This window comes from Ambystoma mexicanum, chromosome 1q (assembly GCF_040938575.1).
Source record: "Ambystoma mexicanum isolate Mex_15411 chromosome 1q, UKY_AmexF1_1, whole genome shotgun sequence".
NCBI classification, from domain to species: domain Eukaryota; kingdom Metazoa; phylum Chordata; class Amphibia; order Caudata; family Ambystomatidae; genus Ambystoma; species Ambystoma mexicanum.
Genome location: NC_090922.1, coordinates 321,907,395 through 321,933,086, shown reverse-complemented (window position 1 = coordinate 321,933,086; position 25,692 = coordinate 321,907,395). Strand labels below are relative to the sequence as shown.

The 25,692-nt window shown below is 49.3% G+C and overlaps 1 protein-coding gene across 2 annotated transcripts in view; it reads right to left on the bottom strand.

Annotated features, from left to right (window-relative positions):
• Positions 1-25,692, bottom strand: part of GPATCH1 (G-patch domain containing 1) — a 952,962-nt gene that overhangs the window by 651,306 nt on the left and 275,964 nt on the right. For both annotated transcript variants that reach the window (XM_069639172.1, XM_069639180.1), the window contains exons 8-9: positions 23,081-23,228; positions 10,667-10,746 (exon numbers count right to left, since the gene is read on the bottom strand). In XM_069639172.1, coding sequence (XP_069495273.1) covers positions 10,667-10,746; positions 23,081-23,228 — 228 coding nt within the window. The remainder of the gene's footprint in view (positions 1-10,666; positions 10,747-23,080; positions 23,229-25,692) is intronic.

Sequence of the window (25,692 nt, the reverse complement as noted above, 5' to 3'; positions counted from 1 at the left end):
TTACACGCGGACGTGCAGTTTTTCACGCGCGCTGAAATGCCCATGCACGTCTGTACGCGTCACGTCACAGGGGCGCTTGCGCTTGAGGGTCCTTCTGTCCAATGAAAATGCGTATGCGTGCAGACACGCTTACACGCTAAGGGCCTTTCCTCGAATTACACGCTGACGTGCAGATTTTTCACGTGCCAAATCACTCTGTATCAAGCTGGCCACGTGTAAGCACACGGAAGACCACGCTCCTGCCCAGAAGGCCGAACTACTGCCCCCCAGAGCCCCGAGCACGCTCCCACCTGCCATCTGCTGCTGCCTGCTGCCCACGTGCCCTGCCATTTGCTGCCTGCACATCAGCCAGGGGTGCTGTTGCTGTGACCACCCCTGCTGGAACCGAAGACTCCCGACTGGGATTCCATCGCTCCACAGCCCAGCCCCAGGGCCCAGTTGCCCACCCACTCCTGCCTCTGGGGTTGTCATGTCGGGGCAAACACCATCTGAGACCACTGACAACCCCCGGCCAGAGAGGCAGAGGGGCACCAGCTTCAGTGCCACCGAAGTTGGTGTCCTGGTGGAGCAAGTCCTGAGGCAGTATGATGCCCTCTTCGGAAGTTACCGCGCCGACAAGGAAGGACGGAATCGGATCTGGACTGACATCGTGACTGCCATCAACGCGGAGGGGGTGGCAGTCCGCGACTTACAACATGTCAAGAAGCGCTGGGAGGACTTCAGGTCCAGGACCCTGAACAAGGCCCGGCGCCTCTTGAAGGCAGCGGATGTAAAGGGGCGCCGGGGCCACTTGTCGGAAGAACAGATGAGGGTCCTGGAACGCATATCCCCAGCGCTCCACGTCCAGGTCCTTGAGAGGCAGACCCGTCTGGAGTCGAGCGGTAAGTGTACATGCATCCTGATTGTGAGCAGTGCGTGTGGTGATTTTTCAGTAGTGTGCAGGTTGCACATCTGTTTGTTTGGGGTTGAGTATGGGTGGGGGTGTACAGGGCCGTGGGGCTAACACATGCGAGGGCTGGAATGTGTGAGACATGGATAGTGCTTGTGTGTGTAGGCTTGCATGCCAAATGCAGTTGTGTGGGCACACATGTTTGGATGAATGTGTATGTAAGTAGACATGTCCGTGATGTCACGCATGTATGTTGTTTTCGGCTGCATGTATCAGCACTGTGTACATGTGCATGTGTGTGTATTTGACAAGGGTGCAACAGTGATGCAACATGGATGCATGTGACAGCGGTATGTGGAAGCCTGATTGGCAGATGTGACATGGATGCCCGTCTGAACACTGCGACACTTGGCAGAGGTGTACACATGCATGCAAGTGTGGTGGTGTGTGTACATGTGTGGTGCACTTCCTGTGTTGCATGTGATGTCTGGCTCACCTTTGGCTGCTCATGCTGTTGTATGTGTATGGATGGTGCTGGCAGTTGCGATATGTCTGTGGCATGGCTCATGTGTGCGAGTTGAAATGACGTGTGTTGGGGATTGTGACGACATGTCTGAGGTTCGCCAATGCCACTCATGTACAACTGTCATGTGTGTATGTGTCTATTGTACAGTGCCCTGATGCCTGTGTTTTGTTTCTCCCTGTCTGCAGCGTCAACTGATGAAGAGGGCGGAGAAGGTGCTGTGGAGCACAGCAGTGGGGATCCCACCGCCAGCCGGAGACGCAAGGCCCGGCTCCCCTCCCATGTTGTGATCTCGTCGGGGAGTGAGGAGTCCGGTGCCGCGTCCTAGGCCGCAGCTGCCGGGGGGAGGTCCAAGAGGCGGAGGTTGGAGTTGGACTCCTCGGCAGCAGAAGGGGCAGCTGGGACCCCACAGGGCCCAACAGGGGAAGATGGCACGGAGTCATCCAGGTTGGTGGGGGGTTTGGTGGAGGAGGGGGCCGTGCAAGCACCAGAGACGGGGTCTGGAGGTGGGGATCCCACTGGTGCTAGTGGTGCAGTGCAGGACCAGGGACAGGAGGCAGCACAGGCCGCCGCGGAGGTGCCTGTGTGCAATCCTGTCCCTGATCCTGTCCCTGCATCATCTTGCACCAGCAGGGATGCCTACGTCCAGACCCGTTTTCAGGCAGGGGATGAGCTCACGTCAACTGGCCTTCCTCTTCCTGCGGACGTGGCTATCCGGGTCCGGGTTGAGCCTGTCCTGACTGGTGTGGCGTTGCGTCAACGGGCCATGCGAGGTGACCTGCAGTCTTTTCATGAGGAGACTGCACGTCATCTCGAATGGCTCGTTGACCACGTCAGCCTGCTGGGACAGGTCACCCAGGCCGGATTCCTCCGTATGATGGGGCTTGCTACGACCCCCTCCTCAACTGGACCCCCTACGCGCCAGTCGTCCTCCGTGCCATCTTCCCACCCATCAGTCACCTGGGTGCCCTGTGGAGCTGCCTCTGACAGTGCGGCCAGGCTGGTGGAGGAGGCATCCCTGCCACAGTCGGGAGTCGGACGTCCAGCAGGGCTGGCCACATCTACGACTGCACCCCAGCCGGCGGAGGATGTGCAGGCAGCAGGAGGCAGTGCACGGGCAGAGGCACAGCAGCAGCAGCAACGTGGTGGAGCCATGAAGGCTCGGGGCCTTCAACATCGGAGGGGCAGGCATCGGCCGGAGGGCAGGAGGACCCAGGACAGAGAGTGTCTTCCGTGTGGCAGCGGTTGGGCCACGCCATAGATGCGGAGCGGCAGCGGGCGGAAGAGGCACGGCTCACAATGGTCAGGGCGGAGAACTCCATGCGGAGGGCCCTGAGGTGGGCCGAGTGCCTCGAGGCAATCCGCAGGGGTTTGGAGGTGGACACGTCGACGGCACTGCGGACCCTCGGGGCCATGGAGGAGGACCGCCTCCGGGACATTGAGCAGGAGTTCGATGATGCCCTGGCCCAGGACATCCACAAGTGAGCCGTCAAACTAGCCCGCTGCCCTTGTACATAGTTATGTAGGTAGTGTTAGGTTTCATTTTTGTTTTGATTTTATTTGGACCTTTCGGACATTGGCCACATTTTTGTATATAGTTTATTTTATTAGTTAGTGTAGTTAGATAGGTTTCCTTTCTTTTGTTGGGATAATGGACCCTGGCTTGTTCCCATGTACATAGTTCACTGTTGGATTGTATTTTTTTTTCACATTTTAACCATGGAGCAATGGCTTCTTTTTTATTTCCCATTGGATTTTGTTTTGTGGACAGTGACTTTGGACACCATTACTTTGGAATTTTATTTTTGGTTTTGCTTTTTTTTCACGGACATGCTTCTTTTCATTTTTGTACATTCACATTTCTGTTTCTTTATTTTTGATTCTATTTATGTTTCCTTTAATACATATTTTTTGGTGAACTTCAATGTGTGGTATCTCATTGGTTTCATGCATTTCATGATATGGGTTTTGAGATTCACTGACACCCATTGGGTGTATGTGAGGGAAATGTGTTTGTTTCGGAACTTGCAATTGGTGTTCTGTGATGTAATTGCAAATTATGAGTGGGTGGATGCAATACTCGGGAGGGTGTTTTGCATTTGGAGGCTGACCATAGGGACCAGGGATCTAGATTGTGATGACATGTTGGCTGGGGAACATGATTTGCACATGGGTGGGGGCCTGCTGGCAGGTGCCCCACAGTGCTGGGGGGTGGGGGTGGTGGGGAACATGAGGTGGACATGGGTGGGGGCCTGCTGGCAGGTGCCCCACTTTGCTGGGGGGTGGGGGTGGTGGGAGACATGGGTGGGGGCCTGGTGGAGGCTGCCCCTCGTGGCTGGGGGGTGGGGTGCTGGGAGACATGGGTGGGGGCCTGGTGGTGGGTGCCCCTGCACTGGTGGGGGTGGTGGGAGACATGGGTGGGGGCCTGCTGGCAGGTGCCCCACAGTGCTGAGGGGTGGGGTGCTGGGAGACATGGGTGGGGGCCTGGTGGTGGGTGCCCCTGCACTACTGGGGGGTGGGGGTGGTGGGAGACATGGGTGGGGGCCTGGTGGAGGCTGCCCCTGGTGGCTGGGGGGTGGGGGTGGTGGGAGACATGAGTTGGACATGGATGGGGGCCTGCTGGCAGGTGCCCCACAGTGCTGGGGGTGGGGGGGTGGGGAACATGAGTTGGACATGGGTGGGGGCCTGCTGGCAGGTGCCCCACAGTGCTGGGTGGTGGGGAACATGAGTTGGACATGGGTGTGGGCCTGCTGGCAGGTGCCCCACAGTGCTGGGGGGTGGGGGTGGTGGGGAACATGAGTTGGACATGGGTGGGGGCCTGCTGGCAGGTGCCCCACAGTGCTGGGGGTGGGGGTGGTGGGAGACATGGGTGGGGGCCTGGTGGAGGCTGCCCCTGGTGGCTGGGGGGTGGGGGTGCTGGGAGACATGGGTGGGGGCCTGGTGGAGGGTGACCCGCACTGCTTGGGGGTGGGGGTGGTGGGAGACATGAGTTGGACATGGGTGGGGGCCTGCTGGCAGGTGCCCCACAGTGCTGGGGGGTGGGGGTGGTGGGAGTCATGGCTGGGGGCCTGCTGGCAGGTGCCCCACAGTGCTGGGGGGTGGGGGTGGTGGGAGACATGGGTGGGGGCCTGGTGGAGGGTGCCCCTGCACTGCTGGGGGGTGGGGGTGGTGGGAGACATGGGTGGGGGCCTGGTGGAGGCTGCCCCTGGTGGCTGGGGGGTGGGGGTGGTGGGAGACATGAGTTGGACATGGGTGGGGGCCTGCTGGCAGGTGCCCCATAGTGCTGGAGGGTGGGGGTGGTGGGAGACATGGGTGGGGACCTGGTGGAGGCTGCCCCTGGTGGCTGGGGGGTGGGGGTGCTGGGAGACATGGGTGGGGGACAGGTGGAGGCTGCCCCTGGTCGCTGGGGGGTGTGGGTGCTGGGAGACATGGGTGGGGGCCTGGTAGAGGCTGTCCCGGGTGGCTGGGGTGGTGGGAGACATGGGTGGGGGCCTGGTGGAGGCTGCCCCTGGTGGCTGGGGGGTGGGGGTGGTGGGAGACATGAGTTGGACATGGGTGGGGGCCTGCTGGCAGGTGCCCTACAGTGCTGGGGGGTGGGGGTGCTGGGAGACATGGGTGGGGGCCTGGTGGTGGGTGCCCCTGCACTGCTGGGGGGTGGGGGGGGTGGGAGACATGGGTGGGGGCCTGCTGGCAGGTGCCCCACAGTGCTGGGGGGTGGGGGTGCTGGGAGACATGGGTGGGGGCCTGGTGGTGGGTGCCCCTGCACTGCTAGGGGGTGGGGGTGGTGGGAGACATGGGTGGGGGCCTGCCGGCAGGTGCCCCACAGTGCTGGGGGGTCGGGGTGGTGGGGAACATGAGTTGGACATGGGTGTGGGCCTGCTGGCAGGTGCCCCACAGTGCTGGGGGGTGGGGGTGCTGGGAGACATGGGTGGGGGCCTGGTGGTGGGTGCCCCTGCACTGCTGGGGGGTGGGGGTGGTGGGAGACATGGGTGGGGGCCTGCCGGCAGGTACCCCACAGTGCTGGGGGGGTGGGGGCCTGGTGGTGGGTGCCCCTGCACTGCTGGGTGGTGGGGGTGGTGGGAGACATGGGTGGGGGCCTGCTGGCAGGTGCCCCACAGTGCTGGGGGGTGGGGGTGCTGGGAGACATGGGTGGGGGCCTGGTGGAGGCTGCCCCTGGTGGCTGGGGGGTGGGGGTGCTGGGAGACATGGGTGGGGGCCTGCTGGCAGGTGCCCCACAGTGCTGGGGGGTGGAGGTGGTGGGAGACATGGGTGGGGGCCTGGTGGAGGCTGCCCCTGGTGGCTGGGGGGTGGGGGTGCTGGGAGACATGGGTGTGGGCCTGGTGGTGGGTGCCCCTGCACTGCTGGGGGGTGGGGGTGGTGGGAGACATGGGTGGGGGCCTGGTGGAGGCTGCCCCTGGTGGCTGGGGGTGGGGGTGCTGGGAGACATGGGTGGGGGCCTGGTGGAGGGTGACCCGCACTGCTGGGGGGTGGGGGTGGTGGGAGTCATGGGTGGGGGCCTGGTGGAGGCTGCCGCTGGGGGGTGGGGGGTGGGGGGAGTCATGGGTGGGGGCCTGCTGGAAGGTGGCCCACAGTGCTGGGGGGTGGGGGTGGTGGGAGACATGGGTGGGGGCCTGGTGGAGGCTGCCCCTGGTGGCTGGGGGGGTGGGGGTGCTGGGAGACATGGGTGGGGGCCTGGTGGAGGCTACCGCTGGGGGGTGGTGGGAGACATAGGTGGGGGCCTGGTGGTGGGTGCCCCTGCACTGCCGGGGGGTGGGGGTGGTGGGAGACATGGGTGGGGGCCTGGTGGAGGCTGCCCCTGGTGGCTGGGGGGTGGGGGTGCTGGGAGACATGGGTGGGGGCCTGGTGGTGGGTGCCCCTGCACTGCTGGGGGGTGGGGGTGGTGGGAGACATGGGCGGGGGCCTGCTGGCAGGTGCCCCACAGTGCTGGGGGGTGGGGGTGCTGGGAGACATGGGTGGGGGCCTGGTGGTGGGTGCCCCTGCACTGCCGGGGGGTGGGGGTGGTGGGAGACATGGGTGGGGGCCTGGTGGAGGCTGCCCCTGGTGGCTGGGGGGTGGGGGTGGTGGGAGACATGAGTTGCACATGGGTGGGGGCCTGCCAGCAGGTGCCCCACAGTGCTGGGGGGTGGGGGTGCTGGGAGACATGGGTGGGGGCCTGGTGGAGGCTGCCCCTGGTGGCTGGGGGGTGGGGGTGCTGGGAGACATGGGTGGGGGCCTGGTGGTGGGTGCCCCTGCACTGCTGGGGGTTGGGGGTGGTGGGAGTCATGGGTGGGGGCCTGCTGGCAGGTGCCCCACAGTGCTGGGGGGTGGGGGTGGTGGGAGACATGGGTGGGGGCCTGGTGGAGGCTGCCCCTGGTGGCTGGGGGTGCTGGGAGACATGGGTGGGGGCCTGGTGGAGGCTGCCCCTGCACTGCTGGGGCGTGGGGGTGGTGGGAGACATGGGTGGGGGCCTGGTGGAGGCTGCCCCTGGTGACTGGGGAGTGGGGGTGCTGGGAGACATGGGTGGGGGCCTGGTGGAGGGTGCCCCTGGTGGCTGGGGGTGCAGGGGACATGCGTTGGTGGGCAGTAGTGCAAGTTGACATGTGGGTTGGCTGGGGGTCATGGCCATGGTGGATGGGGTGCCTGCAGGACATGTGCAGGGTAGGCCCCTGTGGTGTGAGCCACCTGCAGGGGTGGTGGAGGGTGTAGAGGGAACACCTGGGAGGACCCACACGTGCAATTCACGTGTGGTGCTCCCCGCGCACCCCTGTAATACACGTACCCTGATGGAATCACGTGTGGAACTTCCCGCGCACCCCTGAAATGCGCGTACCCTGCTCGCACTGGCCCAATCGCGTGTGGAACTTCCCGCGCACCCCTGAAATACACGTACCCTGATCGAATCGCGTGTGGAACTTCCCGCGCAGCCCTGGAATACACGTACCCTGCTGATGTCGCATGTGAAACTTCCCCCGCACCACGAAATACACGTACCCTGATGAAATCGCGTGTGGAACTTCCCGCGCACCCCTGAAATACACGTGCCCTGCTGATGTTGCGTGTGAAACTTCCCCCGCACCCTGAAATACACGTACCATGATGAAATCGCGTGTGGAAATTCCCGCGCGCCCCTGAAATACACGTACCCTGCTGCAATCGCGTGTGGCACTTCCCACGCACCCCTGAGATACGCGTACCGTGCTCGCACGGGCCCAATCGCGTGTGGAATTTCCCGCGCACCCCTGAAATACACGTACCCTGCTGAAATCGCGTGTGGCACTTCCCGCGCACCCCTGAGATACGCGTACCCTGCTCACACGGGCCCAATCACGTGTGGAAATTCCCACGCACCCCTGAAATACACGTACCCTGATCGAATCGCGTGTGGAACTTCCCGCGCACCCCTGGAATACACGTACCCTGCTGATGTCGCATGTGAAACTTCCCCCGCACCACGAAATACACGTACCCTGATGAAATCGCGTGTGGAACTTCCCGCGCACCCCTGAAATACACGTGCCCTGCTGATGTTGCGTGTGAAACTTCCCCCGCACCCTGAAATACACGTACCATGATGAAATCGCGTGTGGAAATTCCCGCGCACCCCTGAAATACACGTACCCTGCTGCAATCGCGTGTGGCACTTCCCACGCACCCCTGAGATACGCGTACCATGCTCGCACGGGCCCAATCGCGTGTGGAATTTCCCGCGCACCCCTGAAATACACGTACCCTGCTGAAATCGCATGTGGCACTTCCCGCGCACCCCTGAGATACGCGTACCCGGCTCGCATGGGCCCAATCGCGTGTGGAAATTCCTGCGCACCCCTGAAATACACGTACCCTGCTGATATCGCGTGTGAAACTTGCCCCGCACCCCGAAATACACGTGCCCTGCTGAAATCGCGTGTGGCACTTCCCGCGCACCCCTGAGATACGCGTACCCTGCTCACACGGGCCCAATCACGTGTGGAAATTCCCGCGCACCCCTGAAATACACGTACCCTGCTGAAATCGCGTGTGAAACTTGCCCCGCACCCCGAAATACACGTGCCCCGCTGAAATCGCGTGTGGCACTTCCCGCGCACCCCTGAGATACGCGTACCCTGCAGAAATCGCGTGTGGAACTTCCCGCGCACCCCTGAAATACGCGTACCCTGCTCGCACGGGGCCAATCGCGTGAGGTACTTCCCGCGCACCCCAGTGATACAAGTAGCCCGCTTGCCGTGCTGGTACAGGGTTAGCGCTGGATTGGGTATATTGATGGCTTTTCCCTGCACGAGAGGCGTTCTTGGGGGTGTAACTGGCGCTGCTGCAGGGTCGCTGCGCCACTGTGCGCCACGGCTGGTTTTGGTGGCTGGAATCCATGAATACGCTGTGCGCGAAATGGATTTTAGCGCACGCGGCTGGCGCAGGGATTCGCACGCGCACACTGTGCGCCAGCCGCGTGCGTCACTTGTGCGCTGAATTCTATGAATTACCCCCTGAGAGTCTTTGGGGCTCATTTCAAGTTGGCTGGTGCAGTATTAACATAAAACGGCACATTACCGCACCGGCCAACTATGAGTTTGCTGGTGAGGTAGCGGAATTCCGACACCTCAACAGCAGAAATCGCTGGTATTACAGGCGCTGGTAATAACTCAAAATCCACCATGAAGTTCAATGGGACACCATGGGATGGGGATTCACACCAGCTACTGACAATCGAAATCAGGTGGAAATTCTACCAGACGGAGTGCCAGTATCGGTAATTCCGTTTGCCGTTATCCTGGCAGATTTACTGCCAGGATACCGGCAAACTTATAATGGGCCCCTTTGTGTGATGTTTTGTCTGGATGATATAAACTGTGGAAATAAGTATCTGAATTGGAGTTAGGTCCAGCTATATCCAAGGGCCACCTGCTGAAAAACACGCAAGGACGCAACATGTAATTGTCCTCTGCATTTAATTCAGAATAAATAAGACTGACCAGGAGTACCTTCACATAGCACCCCCTGGTCGATCATCCACTAGCTCTGGGAAGCCCCTTGGGTACCCCAGGGATTCTGATATAGCCTTGTATGGGTAGCAGCCCCAGCTGGACTTCAGAAAGGTTCCTGCAAGCAAAGCCGCCGTATGTGGGGAGAGTGGCTGTCTAGAAGACCAAAGTAAGTCCCAACAGTGATTTATGAAAAGAACAACAAAACAAGGCCCCTCATGTACTGATGAAACCTACTGTTAAAGGTCTTGGCACAATCTGGCGACAGATGCCCAGGTTCAAGGGAATGGAGACACACATTCAGTGGATATCTTGAAGAGCTACACAGGATTGCCCTGCTCCTTTCAAACCAAATCATTGAGACAATTGGGCAATAATTGACAATTGAGGATGCTGGTGCTACAGACAGGAAGGGCACCCAGCCAAACAATTTGAACGGTTTTCAGCTCTTCAGAAATGCCTGCATGGTACAAGCTCTGAGGGTCTGTGGTAAGGAAGCAGGTGCATGTAAAAGGGGCGGAAGGCCTGTGCGCAGGTGGAAGTGCACCTCAGGCTTCTATTTGTTTATACTTTTTTTTTTTTTAAATATATTTTTATTTTATCTCAAGCAAACAACATTACAACAAAACATAAATAAAACACTTCAAACAACAAAACCAAACGAACAAAAAGTAAGGCACTGCAATCCCCATCCCTCCCCCCTATGAGCCTGTAGAGTGTCCGCCCTCAGTGTCTGTTCCGTGCGGTGGGGCCTCATCGCTCTCAAGTCCAGCCGATCTATTTGTTTATACTTTACATGAAATGTTCTGTTCTCGACACCAGGGCGACAAAAGAGACCGAGCAAAGTGTACCAGTATGAGAGATCTATCACTCCTAAACTACCTCCCCCAACATTCCCCCACTGCACATCTCTCGATTCCAAGAAGTACAACTACTTGGCTATCTACACGGAGCACGCATTCAGAAGCAGCCCTTAAGATACAGGTTAACACTTATTTAAATAATTAACATAAAATTAGAGGACTTTGGGTAGCATATTTTCCAATGGACAAGGTCACTAGATAGGAGAAGAGTCAATAACAAAGAGCATGGCAATTAGAAATTGGGTTATCGCTTAGAAGACTATTGTCATTGCCAGCACATCCTGTAACTCCCAAGTCAATCATTCTTTAAACCTAAAAACATAATTTTATTTCACAAATGAAACGCAATAAAAGAAAGATTAATGATATGCTGCAGGAAATGATACAAACAGTTCTACTAACATGAATCAGTTACCTTTTTAGGAGCAGATGACATAGATGCTAAGGTAAATCCTTCCAAGATTTTACCGACATATCGAATTTCGTTCTGCAAACCTGCACAATGATAATTTCAACATTATTTTAAATGTGCCTTGTGATTCGTGGAGTTTTCATGGCATTTTACAGATACTATAGCTTTTACAGGCAAATACAAATATATAAAATTTTGGTTGCATAGTAAAATGACAAGCTAACCCTGTTTTAGTAACCTCTGCATTCCCTCCTTTCACAGAGTTTGGCAACAGAGTCACTGAATTGTTGATAACAGAAAATGGCCCAACAAAATAGAGAAATAATAGTGTTTATTAGGCTTACGACAAACACTGTGTTGTATATGAAGGTCACTCCTGCACTACAGTACTGCGCAGAGATTGTGTTAATGACTTCATATTGCGAGCAGCAATTTCACTATCCCTGTGCTCATGTAATGTTATTTTGTGTTATATGCCAATCTTATTTATTTTATCATTATATTTATATAGCATGAACCTAGCTTGGAAGCAGTGGAGCGCTATACAGCAGGATCAGGGTAAAATCAACATGTAAGAGGGTTGAGGAGCAGACATTAACACAGCACTGTATCTGTACCCAACATAGAGCTAACAAGATAGCTCTGTGTTGAAGTGCAGATAGTCACTGCATGGCTGGAGAGTAGTTTAGTTAATGTCTAGTTGTGACTGCAATAGATAGGGTTCCAGCTATTTCCAGAACAGAAGGCGGGGGTGGGAGGCAGCGGTCCAGATTGCTACTGGAATGAAATTTCCTAAAGCCATTGCGTATCAAGAAAATGACTGTTTTCCTGTTGATGGCCAGTCTAGTCTCGAGACTGGCAATGATCCTACTGCATGTATGTCTCAATCTGCCAGATTGCCAAAGTGAGCTCAAGGTACTCACTAAGCAAATTATTTGTGTATCCTGGGAACGTACAGACGTCCCTTCACCAATGGGAAACCAGGAATATATTGTATGCACAGAATATGATTCACAGGGGAAAAAAAATCAATATTCTGAACATAAACCAAGTATTATTTCATATTTTTAAATAACCATCCACCACTAAAACCACTAAAACCACATGATAGCTTACCAATTAAATATACATTCTAAGACAAACAATATGTAAACATTCAACAACACACTATAAATGTCAATTATAAAGAAACATGTGCAATCATGAAAGCTGGGGGTATGCTGGCGATTCCCAGATCTTTTTCTCTTTTTTCAAATTCTCTTCCTTTCTTCATAATACTGTTTCTTCATGCCTGCCTGCTATCAAGTCCTGGTTGGCTTCTAGATTCCTCCACCTTAATCCCTCTAAAACAGAAGTTATTTTCTTACCTTCTTCTTACCCTGTTCCTCCCCATTCCAGTCCTTATTTTCCATCATCTCTTCTTTACTTATCTTCTTCAGGAGCCGTCTCTTTCTTTTTCTGTTCATATTTCTAATACTGCTCGTACTGCTGGCTTTCATCTCTATAATCTTCAACATGCTCAGTCTCTTCTTTCGTTTCAGGCAACCCTTGATCCATTCTCTGTTTTTTCACACCTTAATTATTGCACAGTTCTTTTCTTTGGTCTCCTTAAGACTTATCTCACTCCTTTACGTTCAGTGTTCAATTCCGCTATTTGTTTTCTGTTTCAGTTACCTCTGTCTTCTTCTGTGACTTCTTCTCAGCGTTCTGATTCTATGCTTTCGCTTGATCTTTATCTTACTTTTAATTTTCTTTGGCTGGTTTACGAAGCCCTAATTGGTATGGTACCTCCCATCTTTGCTCATTGATCTCTCAATATTCTCCTTCTCGCTCTTTATGTTCATAATCTCTCTATTTCTTCTTTCTATAACTAAGCCATCTTGTGCTGCTTCTTGTTTACCCTCCTTGCACCTAAAACCTGGAATGTTCTCCTGCTCTCTATTCATACCTCTTCTACCTATAACATTGTTCGTTCTCAACTAGAAGCTCAGTTCCTTCTTTCTCTTTCTACTGCTTAATTTGATTGTTCTCCTCATTGTCAATTATTGTACCGTTTGCTTTTACTTTTTCTAAGGCGCTTTGGGGAAAGCACTTAATAAATATAAATGTATACAAATACAAAGTGTAAAGTGCAAATGTGATCAAAATGGACTTATTGTACTACCATCCAATCTATGTTGTTGAAGCCAATTCGAGTGGTAGCAAACTCAAGTGGGCCACGATTATGTTGTTTAGTTTCGGAGGGAGCATAAGATAGAATAGGTTTGGACTGAGAACAGAATCGTTTTGAGACAGCCTGATGAGCACACGTTTGTTGTTTTCTTTGAGGTTAGGGAAAACCATCATCATAGCTATACGGATAGATGAGGCCTTATTTTCTTTATTAAAAAACGTGTTGAACCATGTCTTCTTGTCCATCCCCTATGTCTGAATTACCACACCACCTTCAGATGCTGATGAGTTTGGTTGCCAATTTGGTTTGGCGAGGGTGGCTGTGCCCCTCCTGTTCCCCCTACAGTCTCTCTTTACTCCCAGTTCATTTTCCGCTGCCCCACCATTCACCTGGGGTATGTCCGGCCTTGGGAGGTCAGAAGTTGGGTGTCTCATCCCCGTTTGATGGGAAAAACTCAGTTAATATCATTTCTTTTCTGGATTCCATTCCCATGATTCCAATCCATGTTTTCCTGGTGGCTCCCAGAAGCATTCTAGGGGTTGCACTTCGAAAAAAGGTAAAAGGGAGGCAAGCAACAGTACCGGGAGGCATTATGCGACAGACAGTACTGGCATTAACATTCATGGCACTCCCTGACCCAACTTGCCCTCCCTGCCTCTGGGATAGGGCTCACTCGGGCTGACACTCGGCTAGGCCCTTTGCCCAAGGTTGGTCGGGTCCTCAACCCCCCCTGACAGGGTCAAGTCCCCAACCCTGTCACATACCTCCACCCATTCATTTGAAGTACCCTCTAAATTGGGTCTCTAGCTTCCTTAGATTTAAAAGGTTGGCAAACTTTTCTCCCTGAAAATTTGTAGGAATGCCTCAAATAGGGGAAAGTTAGTCACTTGAAGTATGTCCACCGGTAGCCCTGCCATTACTAGCATTGTAGAGTCAGCTCTGTCCCAGTACCTGGAGTTCCATCTTTGTCTGGGGATAGAGATCTGCGTCCCCATGCAGACAGAATATTTGGGACATGGTTCCCAGGCTATGATCTTCCAGCAATACCAGATCTGAAGGGATGGTCGTCCTATTACTCCCTGAATCCAGCACTGCCCTTCCCACTCTTCCCTGGATAACCACTGGAAGGAGGAATTTTCGTTCAACTTCTCCCATGGTACACAGTGTTCAACACGTGGATTCTGGGGCCTCCTCTCTGTGTGATGGTAGTTCTGGGAGGTGTTCCTGGTCTGCTGGTTCTATCCCTAGGTCCCATTCTGGGTGGATTCCAGCTTTATGTTTGGACGTTCTCCAGACAAAACAATTCTTCCCCCTTTCTGGATGCGGATGGGTCAGTGCTAGATTAGATCTTTTTGGAGGGGAGGTACAGTCTTGTCCAGCTACCCACATTTGGCAGTCCAATTGTAGAATGCCAACTCCAGGGTTAAGAGTAAGTAGTTGGTTTTGATTGACCCCATCCACTTCAAGGGTGACATCTACTCTGCACACGATCTCCTTCTCTCTATGAGTGGCTGAAGCTTCAACACTCAGCTATTTTCTCCTATCACTGCCCTTTTCCCAGCAGTTTTCAGGAGCTCTTCCAGATGGGCTTCTGCCCATTCTGATGCTGCGGGTCTTGTAACCCCAGTGAATCTTTGTCTTCTCTTTGAGATGTCTTCTTCTCACCTGACCCTGCTTCAGACCTTAGATCCTTGACTTCCTCCTTTGTGACAATGAGTTTATTGCATGCCATCAGAGTGATAGTTGGGAAGGCTTGATTACGTGGGTGTTGTGCCCAAGGTTGAAGACTACTTTCACTTCTCCTCTACGGTCCCCATCAATGACTCCTGCTGATCCATCTAGTGAGTTTTTCTGGGCTAAACTGGACTTGGGGCCAATTCAAACATACACGAACGTAGGTACCACAAACTGGAGACCAGTTTCAATCTGGGCCTTCCCACTTGGCAGACCCTCTTCTCCGTACACGTGACAGCCCACTGCTTTGGGTGTAGTTTTGGTCGGCACCCTTGCAGTCCTGGTGATATGCATCTTCAACATCCTCCCCAGTGGGTGGCCTCTCTATAATTTTGAATAATGTATAATTTTATATTAGTCTCAGGAGGAAGCTCAGGGGCAACATGCTCGCCTTGAAAGCAAGATGACGCAAAGCAACACAGGTTCGATCCCCGGATCTGCGCTTAAAAACCTCTGGGCATTAAGCGCCTTATAAATAACCAATTATAAGTCTCTCGCAGACTTCCCACCACCCTAAGCGCAGGCATTCCTAACCCCAGCTTTCCCAGCTAGTGATCGAAAACATATCCCAGAGATATGGTGCCCTGCTCACTCTTCGTCACTAACCCCTCCAACTACACCTTTCTGCTCTACCTTCTCCAATTTAGTCTCCACATTTAATTCCCTCTATCTACGCAACTATGCCCTACACTTACCACACTCTCTGCCTAGCTCTTTCAACTACACTGCCCCTCTCTGCTTCACTCCACCTGCACCTCTACTCTAGTTTACCTACCTACATTGCACTCTCTCCACCCTCTCTCACAATCAACACCTCACCTGCAGTCTGCTCCAACTCTGCCACCAACCTTTCAGCACCCCACTCCACCATCCGTCCTCTGTCTGGTCTCTTGGTCCACCGCCATACCTCATGACCTCTCCCCTGCAACCCACACTCTGCACTCTATTCCTTCCCCTTATGTAGAGCTATTTACTTTGTCCTGACTCTCCCCTATCCATTGGCTGCAGCCCTCACCTAACTCTATTGACCAATCTAAAGCTGTTCTTTCCCCAGGGGTCAAAACGTAACCCTGCCTCCTAGTCAGTCTGTGTTTGTAGAGATGAAGCCAGGTTGCTTCTTTTCCCTGTGGCTTCCTTCGGGTGCTGGTGAGCTTGGTTGGCAATTCAGTTTAGGGAGGGTTTTGTTGTCTCTCCTAGTTGCCTTTGTCTCTCCTCACTCCCAGTTCCTTTTCTGCTGCCCCATCATACGCCTGGGGTCCATTCATGGCACATTTAAGTACTGATTCCCCATCCCACCTCTATGGTAGGGCTCGCTCAGGCTTACACCCATCTAAACCCCTTACCCAGGTTGGGAGGGGTCCCTGACTCACACTAAGTGGGGAAAGAACCTGAGCATGCAGCATTTATTAAATATTAAAGTTGGGATAATTTTTATTTTTTTCATTTTTAACTTGGTTATATTCAATAAATCTTATTTTGTACATCTTGATTTTAAGCATTTTTCATTGCTGAAGAGTTATCTTTATTTTGCATCAAGACAAACTAGGGGATAAACAGATTTAAGTCTCACACAAAGCCCAGGTTGTCATGATTAGTGCAGGACAGGCACAGAAAAAGCTGGGACAAAGTTAAGGGTAAAAAGGAGGACTCGTGCCACCAAAGTCAAGAGAATCTGGCATTCAATTTAGGAATATTTGTACTTCATTAGCTGAGACAATGGTTGAAAAGTAGGATAGTTATGGTTCCAGCTATCCTGAGTGTTAGAATCATTGCTCAGTGTGCATTTTAAAGACCTAATAAATCAGTGTGTATGTTTGTACTTCCCTGTCTAAACGGGATTATTGAAGTGCTGTCTTGTTTCTCACTGTGGCCCTACACCTCTCTGACACCCCTCCTGAGTTTAAGCCTTGCCGCCCTGTTACCTACCTTGATTGGGTTTGGCTAGACTTAAGTGTCTTCCTGTTCAAAATAATAGGTTGGCCTTTCAAAATCCACCATTAAGGCTGATTTGGGAAATCCATCTTAACAAATTGGTGGCAGCAGTGGCATAATGTCTTTGGCACTGAGTGTGAATCCACTGGAGTGATCAAATAGCTCTTGGTTCAGAGAACATGAAGCTTTAAAATGTTTAGGCCTGTTAAGTTACATAACCTATATTACATTATGGAAACATACACTAGTACTGATCTTGCTCTGCACAAAGTTGAATATTTTAAAATGTTGTGTTCAGAGAAGGGTTTGCCTACTTCTATTAACAAAGGTGACTTAGTGCAGAATCTGATGTACCATCAGGAACCTAGAAAACATGCTTTACCTCTTGCTAGTGGTGTAGATGGTGCTTGGGCAGGACAAAGCAGTTGTAATGACCCTGTTATACTTGAAACCACAGAGGGCACAAGTGAATCTTGAGAGGGTTTCTCAATCCTCTATTGCTACATCTGGTGGTGAAGTTGTGTATGATTTGAAAAAGGGATGAGCTTAAGCTCAAGCTGATGGAAATCAAATACATGATGGCAAAGATGGAGTCTGATGCGATTGAAAAGCAAAGGAACAGAGCTGTCCAGCTGGAGTTGGCCAGGTTGGATTTACCTATAGTTTCATGCAAATGGTCTGGGACGGGTCTGGGTCTTCCTCTCATACAAGATTTCGTAAGGATCTGTTGAATGTTTATGATGAGAAAAATGACATTATAGATTGGTTGACTGCATTTTAGTATGCTTGTGAAGTACAAGAGAATGATTTTGACAAAATTGCTTGGCTTCTCAGTAGACTATCCCAGAACGGCTGCAGTGCTATTATGGAATTATCCAAGTCGGAGAGAAGAGATTTGGAGAAATTAAAGCAGGCTCTGCTGTCAACATTTAGGAAGGCTGCTGCCCAATACTTAAAGAGTTTTCAAGACCACATAAACAACAGAATGTCACTTGGATCAACTATATAAATGATTCTCCTAAGAGCTTGACTGGGTGAGATGAAGGCCATAAGGTAATCAACCACTTTTGAAGGCACAGTGAATCTGGCCATGCTGGAACATATTTTTGCTTCTTGTTCCCCTGAGATCAAACATCATTTGGGAGATTCTAAGGAGTGATCCAAAGAAGCTGTCCATTGCTGCTGATCTGCGGGTGTCCCATAGAGTGCCCCATAAGGACAAGAGTACTTTTGGTAAACAGGGGAAGGGGTGGGTGTCATGGTATTTCACCCCATTCTGCCCTCCGGGGTGGGGTAGGAGCAACAAGTGATATACCATTTCATGTCAGAATTCCCCTCATAATAGTAAACTAGCATTGGCTGGGCCGAGTAGAATGTAGTGCCTTGAAGAAAGAGCTAGTGTTGTGATTCAAGCTTAAGGGGCAGTATAGACTTCAATAGCTAATCTGCAATATCTAGACTGGCAATAGTAGTGCTGATAACAGCAACAGAATACTCAAAGAGCTTTAGGCTCCAAGACCCCTATATTAGCATTATATTGAAATAAAAAAAATAAAAATAAAAATTATATTGAAAAGAAGTTACATAGCAAGAGAGTTTTAGCAGTGTCACTAATACTTAGTAAGAAGTGTGTTTTCAAGTTAACACTGATTAATTTATTCATTTATGTAACCATGCAAACACGCTTTCATATGTAGATTTGGGCAGACCAGTACATTAACCCCATAAGCATACATACAGCTACACGTGGCTAGAATGAGCAGGCTGTGAAATCAAATCTACTGAATTTTCCATGTTAAGGGAATAAACAGTAGAGCTAAGAAAACAACAAAGCTGTAGTGATAGTTTTGCCAAAAGCTAAGACTGATAATTTAGCCAGAGGCTGAAAGGGAGGTTTGTACCCTATTTTTTACATAGATGGTACAAATGAGGGGAGGATCTTCCAGGTTAGAGGCTACACGGGGTTGCGCCTACCGAGTGACAGCACGTATATGGTAAGGGGGATTTCCAAGCGAGACCCTATAAATATGCTGCCAGACCCTACACATGGGCTGGATGGCTTGCTCTAGTTTGATGTGGCAGGAATGCTATGCTTTGTTATCCAGGATTGCTATGCTATGTTATGCAGGACTGTTATGCTATGCTATGGTATGCATTAGGATCTCGCTCATACATTTAGGCCTCAGAGCTTCCATCTGCCTCCCTTCTGCACGAAGCGTGCAGATAGGTACAAACCCCTCATAGGGCAGAGGACACGTCAGACCTTCTCTTCAGATTATTCTCTGCAAGTATAGCATTAGCCCCATACATGGTAGACAACAGTAGGGTTTCTGTGAATGGCGCTCATCCATAATACAACACGATGTCCCTGCAGGGCTGCATCACAAGGTCACAAGTTAGATGTCGACAGTTCTTGCCAAATGTCTGCAATATCGTGCCAAGAGAAGGGTCTCTTCTGTGAATCTGGCATTCACTCATGATGAATGAGATATACTCACAGAAGCAGCCTTCACTGGGTCAAATGAATAGACTGGTCGAGCTGCTAATTCAGAGAAAAGTGAAAGATCCTCGAAGGTGAACTTCCAGAAATTTCTGATTTGACTAAGACTAGTTGATAGTTGACAGAGAACAATTATGCTCTGACAGTGGGTGCAAGATGCACCTTATCAGTAGGAATAGCACTATAGCCCATTTTAATAGCATTTAGTTTATTACAAACCTTTTAGCTATCTTTTACATCTTTAAAATAAAAATAAAATAAACAACTCCTCAAAAGCAGGTATGCAATTTAAGGTAAAAGAAAGAGAAACAGAATACTTCCACTCATCTCAATTCCCTGGTTTCTCTAATGCGGCTTTCCAAAAATTCACTGTCGCGTAATTGACTCTGCGGTCTTCTGCGTGGTAGATTTTCTCCGACCATTGAAATGAAAAGGCCACAATATCCGTCAGGAGTAAGAGGGGCACTAGATTTCTTTTGCAAGAACTAAGGGATTATATCCCTGGAACAGAAAGTCATGGACCAGGAAATATCCCTCTGACTGGATTACAAATAGTGAGCAGGGGACTATATCCCTGTGAAGGTTAACTGAGGGGTGAAAAGTGCTTGCATGCATATCCCTGTGACTTGCGCCAGGAAGTAACAAGGCACTATATTTTTAACTCATTTCACAGTTTCAAGAAGTGGATGAGCACTATATCCCTGTTACTGTAACAGTGAGAAAGAAGCAGCTGGGCGCTGTACACCCAGGACTTCATTTAAAATAGAGAACCTGAGGGAGACCAGCATCCCTATTAATGAGAGATCACTGCCATTGGACCTCATTACAAGTTTGGCGGTAGCCTTGCCGGTAAAACCGGAAGGCTGCCGCCAAACGTGCACATTTTTCAGGCCCCTGGCAATGGGGAAATACAGGGCCATTACAACCCTGGCGGACCCTGTATTACCCCATTGCCAGGGGCCGGAAACTTTTACTCCCCATTCCCATTTGAGCCCAATAGGGTGCCGGTGTATCAGACATGCTCTACTCATGGGTGCCGTTCTGCCCGCCAGGTCCGGCCTGGCAGGTGAAAAGGCACCCACGAGCAGAACTCGTAGTTTGCCGGTCCGGTAATTACGGTACCGGCAAGCTTACCAGTACCATAGTTACCGGAATGGCAAACTTGTAATGAGGCCCATTGTATAGTTCTGCCAATCCCTTTGCTTTGATTACTTTTTGCTTAGACCAATCCCAGAGAAGAACATCCTGTTTAGTTGAAGAGTAAAAGTATTATGATCTTTCCACCACATCCTTCCCAGGAGAAAAAACTTAAACGTGGTAAAATTACCTGGGAAGAGACATATGAAGTAAGTCGGCAGAAGAAGTATAGACCTACCTTAAAACTCTGACACCTTAAACCATCACCCATCATAGCCTCTTTTTCATAGAGCGTTTCCAGGGAGGAAACCTTTGTTTTGTTGTAGGAATGTCCTATTCCCTATAGGCTTTTCTCAGTGGGTTTTGTCGGTCCCCGACAGTGCCCCACACTAACAGTGAGTATCATGGATAGATGCAGAGCCTCGACCGAAGCATTTTTCAAAGCGCTATTGAAATCCTCTCTGACACTGAACAAAATAGGAGTCCCAGTGTGGTCCTGCAGGAACGCTTTTGTTATTAATAAAACATTGGAAATTCTCCAAGTTTAAAAAGACAAGACTACCACGTCTAGTCGAAGGGGAAATTATTTATTTGTTCCTTAATAATTTCTGTACACCATTTCCTAAAAGCTTGTCAACATTGGACGTTTCTGACTTTGTTGGTGTTAAAACACTCACCTCTTAAGGATTTAGGAAATGCTGCATTTTCTATTGTAAAAGGTACAGAGGGACATTGTCAATTTATAATTTTGTAATGCTGAGCCTGGCAGAATAAACAGCATTTGGGCACTGATCGAAAATGGAGGTGCCAATTTAAACAGCACAACAAACATAGTAGTACTACATAGGTAATTGAAATAGGGAGGTTTTTAAAGGTTTACGTAATGTCAAAGACAAGTTTAACAGGGTATTTGCGGTTAACAAATGTGCTTTTAAGAGATTGGTCCCCACTTCTAGTTCAGTGAGTGAAATTAAATGGACATACTTTTTGAGTGTTAAAAATACTATTAAATCATATATTTTAGATGTTTCACAATGTAAATCAAAAATCAAATAGCCTGTAGATTAGCTTTGATTCGTAATTCTATTTCCATAAACAGATGGATTTCGGAGAGATCACAGCATGTATGATCTAAGGTGATGTGATATAGAAATACATCACATTCTACTTTCGTGGACCATGTGCAGCACTGTCAATAGTTAGGACAGCGACTAATAAAATACACTCCAATTATGGCTGAAGACATATAGTGATCAGTTGGCAGCCACCTCACAGAATACTAATCTAGAAGCTTTCTGCCTTGATTTCTCTTATATATTAACTGGACGTTATGCATTTCTAGTTTCAACCCCTTACATGTGCATTGACATGTTTTCCCATAAACAAATGAGGAGCTCCTTATTTGTCCCCCCCTTAAATATGTTGAAAACATTGTAGGGCCATCATATAACTGGAAGACGCTTCTAAGGGGGGCAAACTGTTTCAGTCCATTAGCTGCACTACACTTCTCCATATCGCAGGGTTTCTAAGTATTTTTGTACACTATTAGGTTGGTAATATTGTCCATTTACATTGGTGACTATACTGAACAGAGTACTGTAGATTGAGAAATCTGTATTGAGCACACACCATGTGCGTGTACATTTTTTACAACAAAAAAGAAATGACAATTAATTATTCTTTTCTGAACCGATTTACCACCATTGCCAATTTTTTAAATCAGATGCCACAAAAAGTCAACTCCCAAATGTGGAAGATAGATTTTTTGAGATTGAATTAAAGGCCATTGGAAGTGTGGTGCATAAGAGGTAGATTAGGGAAGGTAGAGGGAGGCCTCAGAAGGATTAGAGTTTTGGGTGTCCCCTTCCCTCTCCCCCACCCCAAAAAGGCTAACTTTGGTTGCCAGCCAATTTTCATGATCACTTGGTTATGAGAAAAGGTCAATGAAGCAAGCTCGGAACAGAACCTAGAATGTCCATACCATCAGTAACAAAGACACAAAACAAGCCATTAGATATCTGACATATGTAGTGAAGTGTAGGTCTGTATTCCTTTTCGCCTCCTACTGGTCCTGCTCAAAGGAATTTGGGTTGGCATCGTCAACATAAACACACATTTTAGGAGATAGGTGATGTACATATTGAACAGTGTGAACCAACTGAAAAGAAATGCTGAAATGCTGATCAAATTCTTCATTCCTGTAACAAGTGAAACTTTAATCAAGAATCCAGACCAAGTGAAACGCGCTCGTCTATAACAACTAGAGCGTCATTTAGCAATTTTAAAAGCGCTAGTAAATTTAGTCTACGTGAAAAACCAAGCAAATATGCATAGCCATATCTAAGAAGATTTCCTAACCCCAAATGGTGAGCAGAACTCTTAGGCTTTTGTCTACATTTAGTCAAAACGAACAAAACAGAGAATATGGCACAATTTAGAACATAAAGCAGGGGAATGTGACTTGTGTGGTGAAGGATTCAATCCAAGATATAAAACGCCTTCTCATAACCTGAAGAGCCTGTAAGAGAAAAATACTTTGCGTGATTTTTACATGATACTGTGTGGTTGAACACCCAGGATTTTTGGCACAGGCTGCCACCTGGTAAGGAAATCGCCTTATCAATAGAGCTTCTGAAATTTCTAAATGAAATGCACTTTATAAAACTTCCTTTGTAATGACAAATGAAATGTAAAGAAAACGTTCTCCCCCCACTCTAATCTGATCATGATGTAGGACTTAATCTTTAGTCTGTTTCAATTTTATTATCCTTCATTTTGGATCTGTATTGTTTTGTTTTATTTTAATCATTTTTCTAATTTTCATTTTTGTAAAACGTCTTTTGTTTGACTGAATGCACAATAAAAAAATACATTAAAAAAAACAGAAGGAAATACAGAGACATGTACATACTACAGTCGTGTGCATTTGCTTTTTTTTTACCTTTTTGTTTTTTGTATTCCTTTGGTGCCGTCCACCCAAATAACCCATCTCCTGGATCTTCATCTTTTATTACTGTATCATACTTGGACAAAAAGTCTGTGCCGTAAATATCGTCATCATCTTCTTCCAAAGCTCCAACCCCAAAAGCCTAAAAACCAGAAAAACACATTAAAAGCATAACTATGCACAGAAGGAATTCTACGGTAATGATTCTATTCAGAGATTGGAAATTTAAATAATAACTTGACATAAAAATAATAACGCCACATAATGGAACACTATCATTTAGCATTTGCATTTCACAATGAGAACAGAAAAGGAATCAAATAGAAGGTTCAATACTATTAAAAGCCAGAAACAATCCTAAAAACAGAACCGCCAGCTGGCGGGGTACCAGCTAAAATAACTGTGGCTGTTTTCGCACATTTCTTTCATTTTTATTGGGGTGCAAGGTTAGGGAATATTTGATTTTTATATTTAAGGGTGGTTGGGAAGGGGTTAGGTGGTGCAGAAGGGAGGTACAGGGGGCTTGCTCCCCCTCAAAAATGCTGTAAAAAATGCGTGGAAAGTTGGCCCACTGTGGTAAATTGGACCACTACAAGCTAGGTGAAACTAGATCTGGCTGAAAGATCATTGAGTAATTGGACGATCAAATCTTTTCAGACAAACTAGAAAGATAAATGAATGCCGATGTAATAAAAATGCAAGTTCATAGCAGTATGAAGGAAAGCAATTATCAGCTGCGAGAGTAGTACTATAAAAGGGGAGGGGAGGGTCTTTGTTCTGCGTGAAATTAAAAGCTTAATAAAAACTAATCCATAAATCCAGGGGCACAGGTAAGTGGAATCAAACTTAATGATAGAATGAAGCACGGTAAATAGGCGTCAAAGGCTTGCTTCTGCTTTAAACGTGTGCAAGCATTTTGTTTGCAGCTGCAGTTGGTTCATTAGATCAGAGCATGGGATCCCAGGCCAGCGTTAAGGGAAGCACAGAGATGTTATTTTTCGAGGTCAACTGATTAGAGATTACAGGGTCTGCCACTTGTAAGGAACTCATGGTGGCAACAGTAAATACAGACAAGTGATCACAGTTCAAGGGTGTTTATTAGACTGCAAAAAGTAGGTTGGAAAAATGTCTAACGTAAATCTAAGATGGGAACAAGCTTTAACAATCAAATAATAAGGCAGTCGTAGTGGTGTTGCGTCAAATAAAGAGGCCTATACTAAAAAAAAAACATTGCCCATCCTTACGCTAAATACGAAATAAGTGTGGGATAATGTTCTCATGAAAGAAGGAAGTGTTCACAAATAATAAGTCAGGATGAGGTCTCCCTTCCCCACGTTTTCATCAAGGGACAAGGTGGGACTTTGGCGCACAGCACACGCTTGCGCTTTCACAGCGCAAGCTAACAGTTCAGTTTCAGCAATAGGGGCACTCAGTGGTTAAGTCTCTTTTCTATTAAAAAGTCTCTTGCCACTGTGGGCCTGTTGTATTCAAATAATAAAGAAAGTTATTTTTCACAGACACATTGGGTGATGTCTTTCACCCCTCGACCCCCACTTCTGGACGCAGATGCTTAAAAAGTTCTAGACACCTGACCCTCGGATAGTTATCTTCTCCCGCTTTCGAGGGTCTGTCAGGTTCCAAATCTCAAAACAAAAGTTGAAAAAAAAGTTCTTATCTGTATTCGGGTGATAGTTCTTCACCCCTGCGTTCCCCTTCTTCCGGGATCAGACCCCTCTCGAATAGCACTTCTCTTTGTCAGGTTCCCCTCTGGCTTGTCATGCACTCAAAAAGGCTTTTCCTCTCTCTATACTTTGGGTCTTGCCTTTTCCACCCCTGGGTCGCCTTCTTCCGGGCTCAAACCCTTCTCAATTGTTAGCCTCCCTCCGCCGGGTTCACTATGCTTTCAACACAATCCTCGTTTGGTTCTTCACAAATCTTAATGTCTTTTTAAACAGTTTACTGTGGACATCCCTCTTTCGGGTTCACTCTTGCCAATCTTGGCAATCGTGACTTTCTCATTCAATTCTTACGGTGCAGGATTCACTTCCCTTAACTTCACAATCATCTGTCGGTCAAAGACTTTCAACTGTACAGACGATTTTACAAGACCCCTGTATGACCACTTTCCCCCCCTTCTCGCCTTTCCCAAGGCCTTCCGATTCTCGTAGTTTTAACAATCGTGGAATCGGCCAGAGTTTCCTGAGTGAGCACCCATGTGGTGCCGGACTCCTCTTCTGCTGGTTTTCCCTGTTTTTCTCATCAATAGTTCTTTTAAGCTTTCACAGTTCAATTAGCAGTTTGCTACTTTTTGTTCAACACAGTTCGATATCTTATCGACTCTCCCCTCGACTCAACGGCTGTGATGAACCGCTTGGCTTTCTTTCTCTTTGGAGTCAAGGTTGGCACCACAGAGACCATCGTCTCTCCCCGGCTTGCTTATCAGCAGAGGAGGGTCTCGTGTACCATTGACATCTGCTGCAACACACACTGGTTATTGTTTGTGGTCTTATGATTCCTTCTGCAGAGGTTTCACAGGCCTTGTTCAGAAAGGGCAAGGTCGCATCTCTCCTCGTCACCCTCTCAGTATGCGCCGTCTCTCTCCTCCT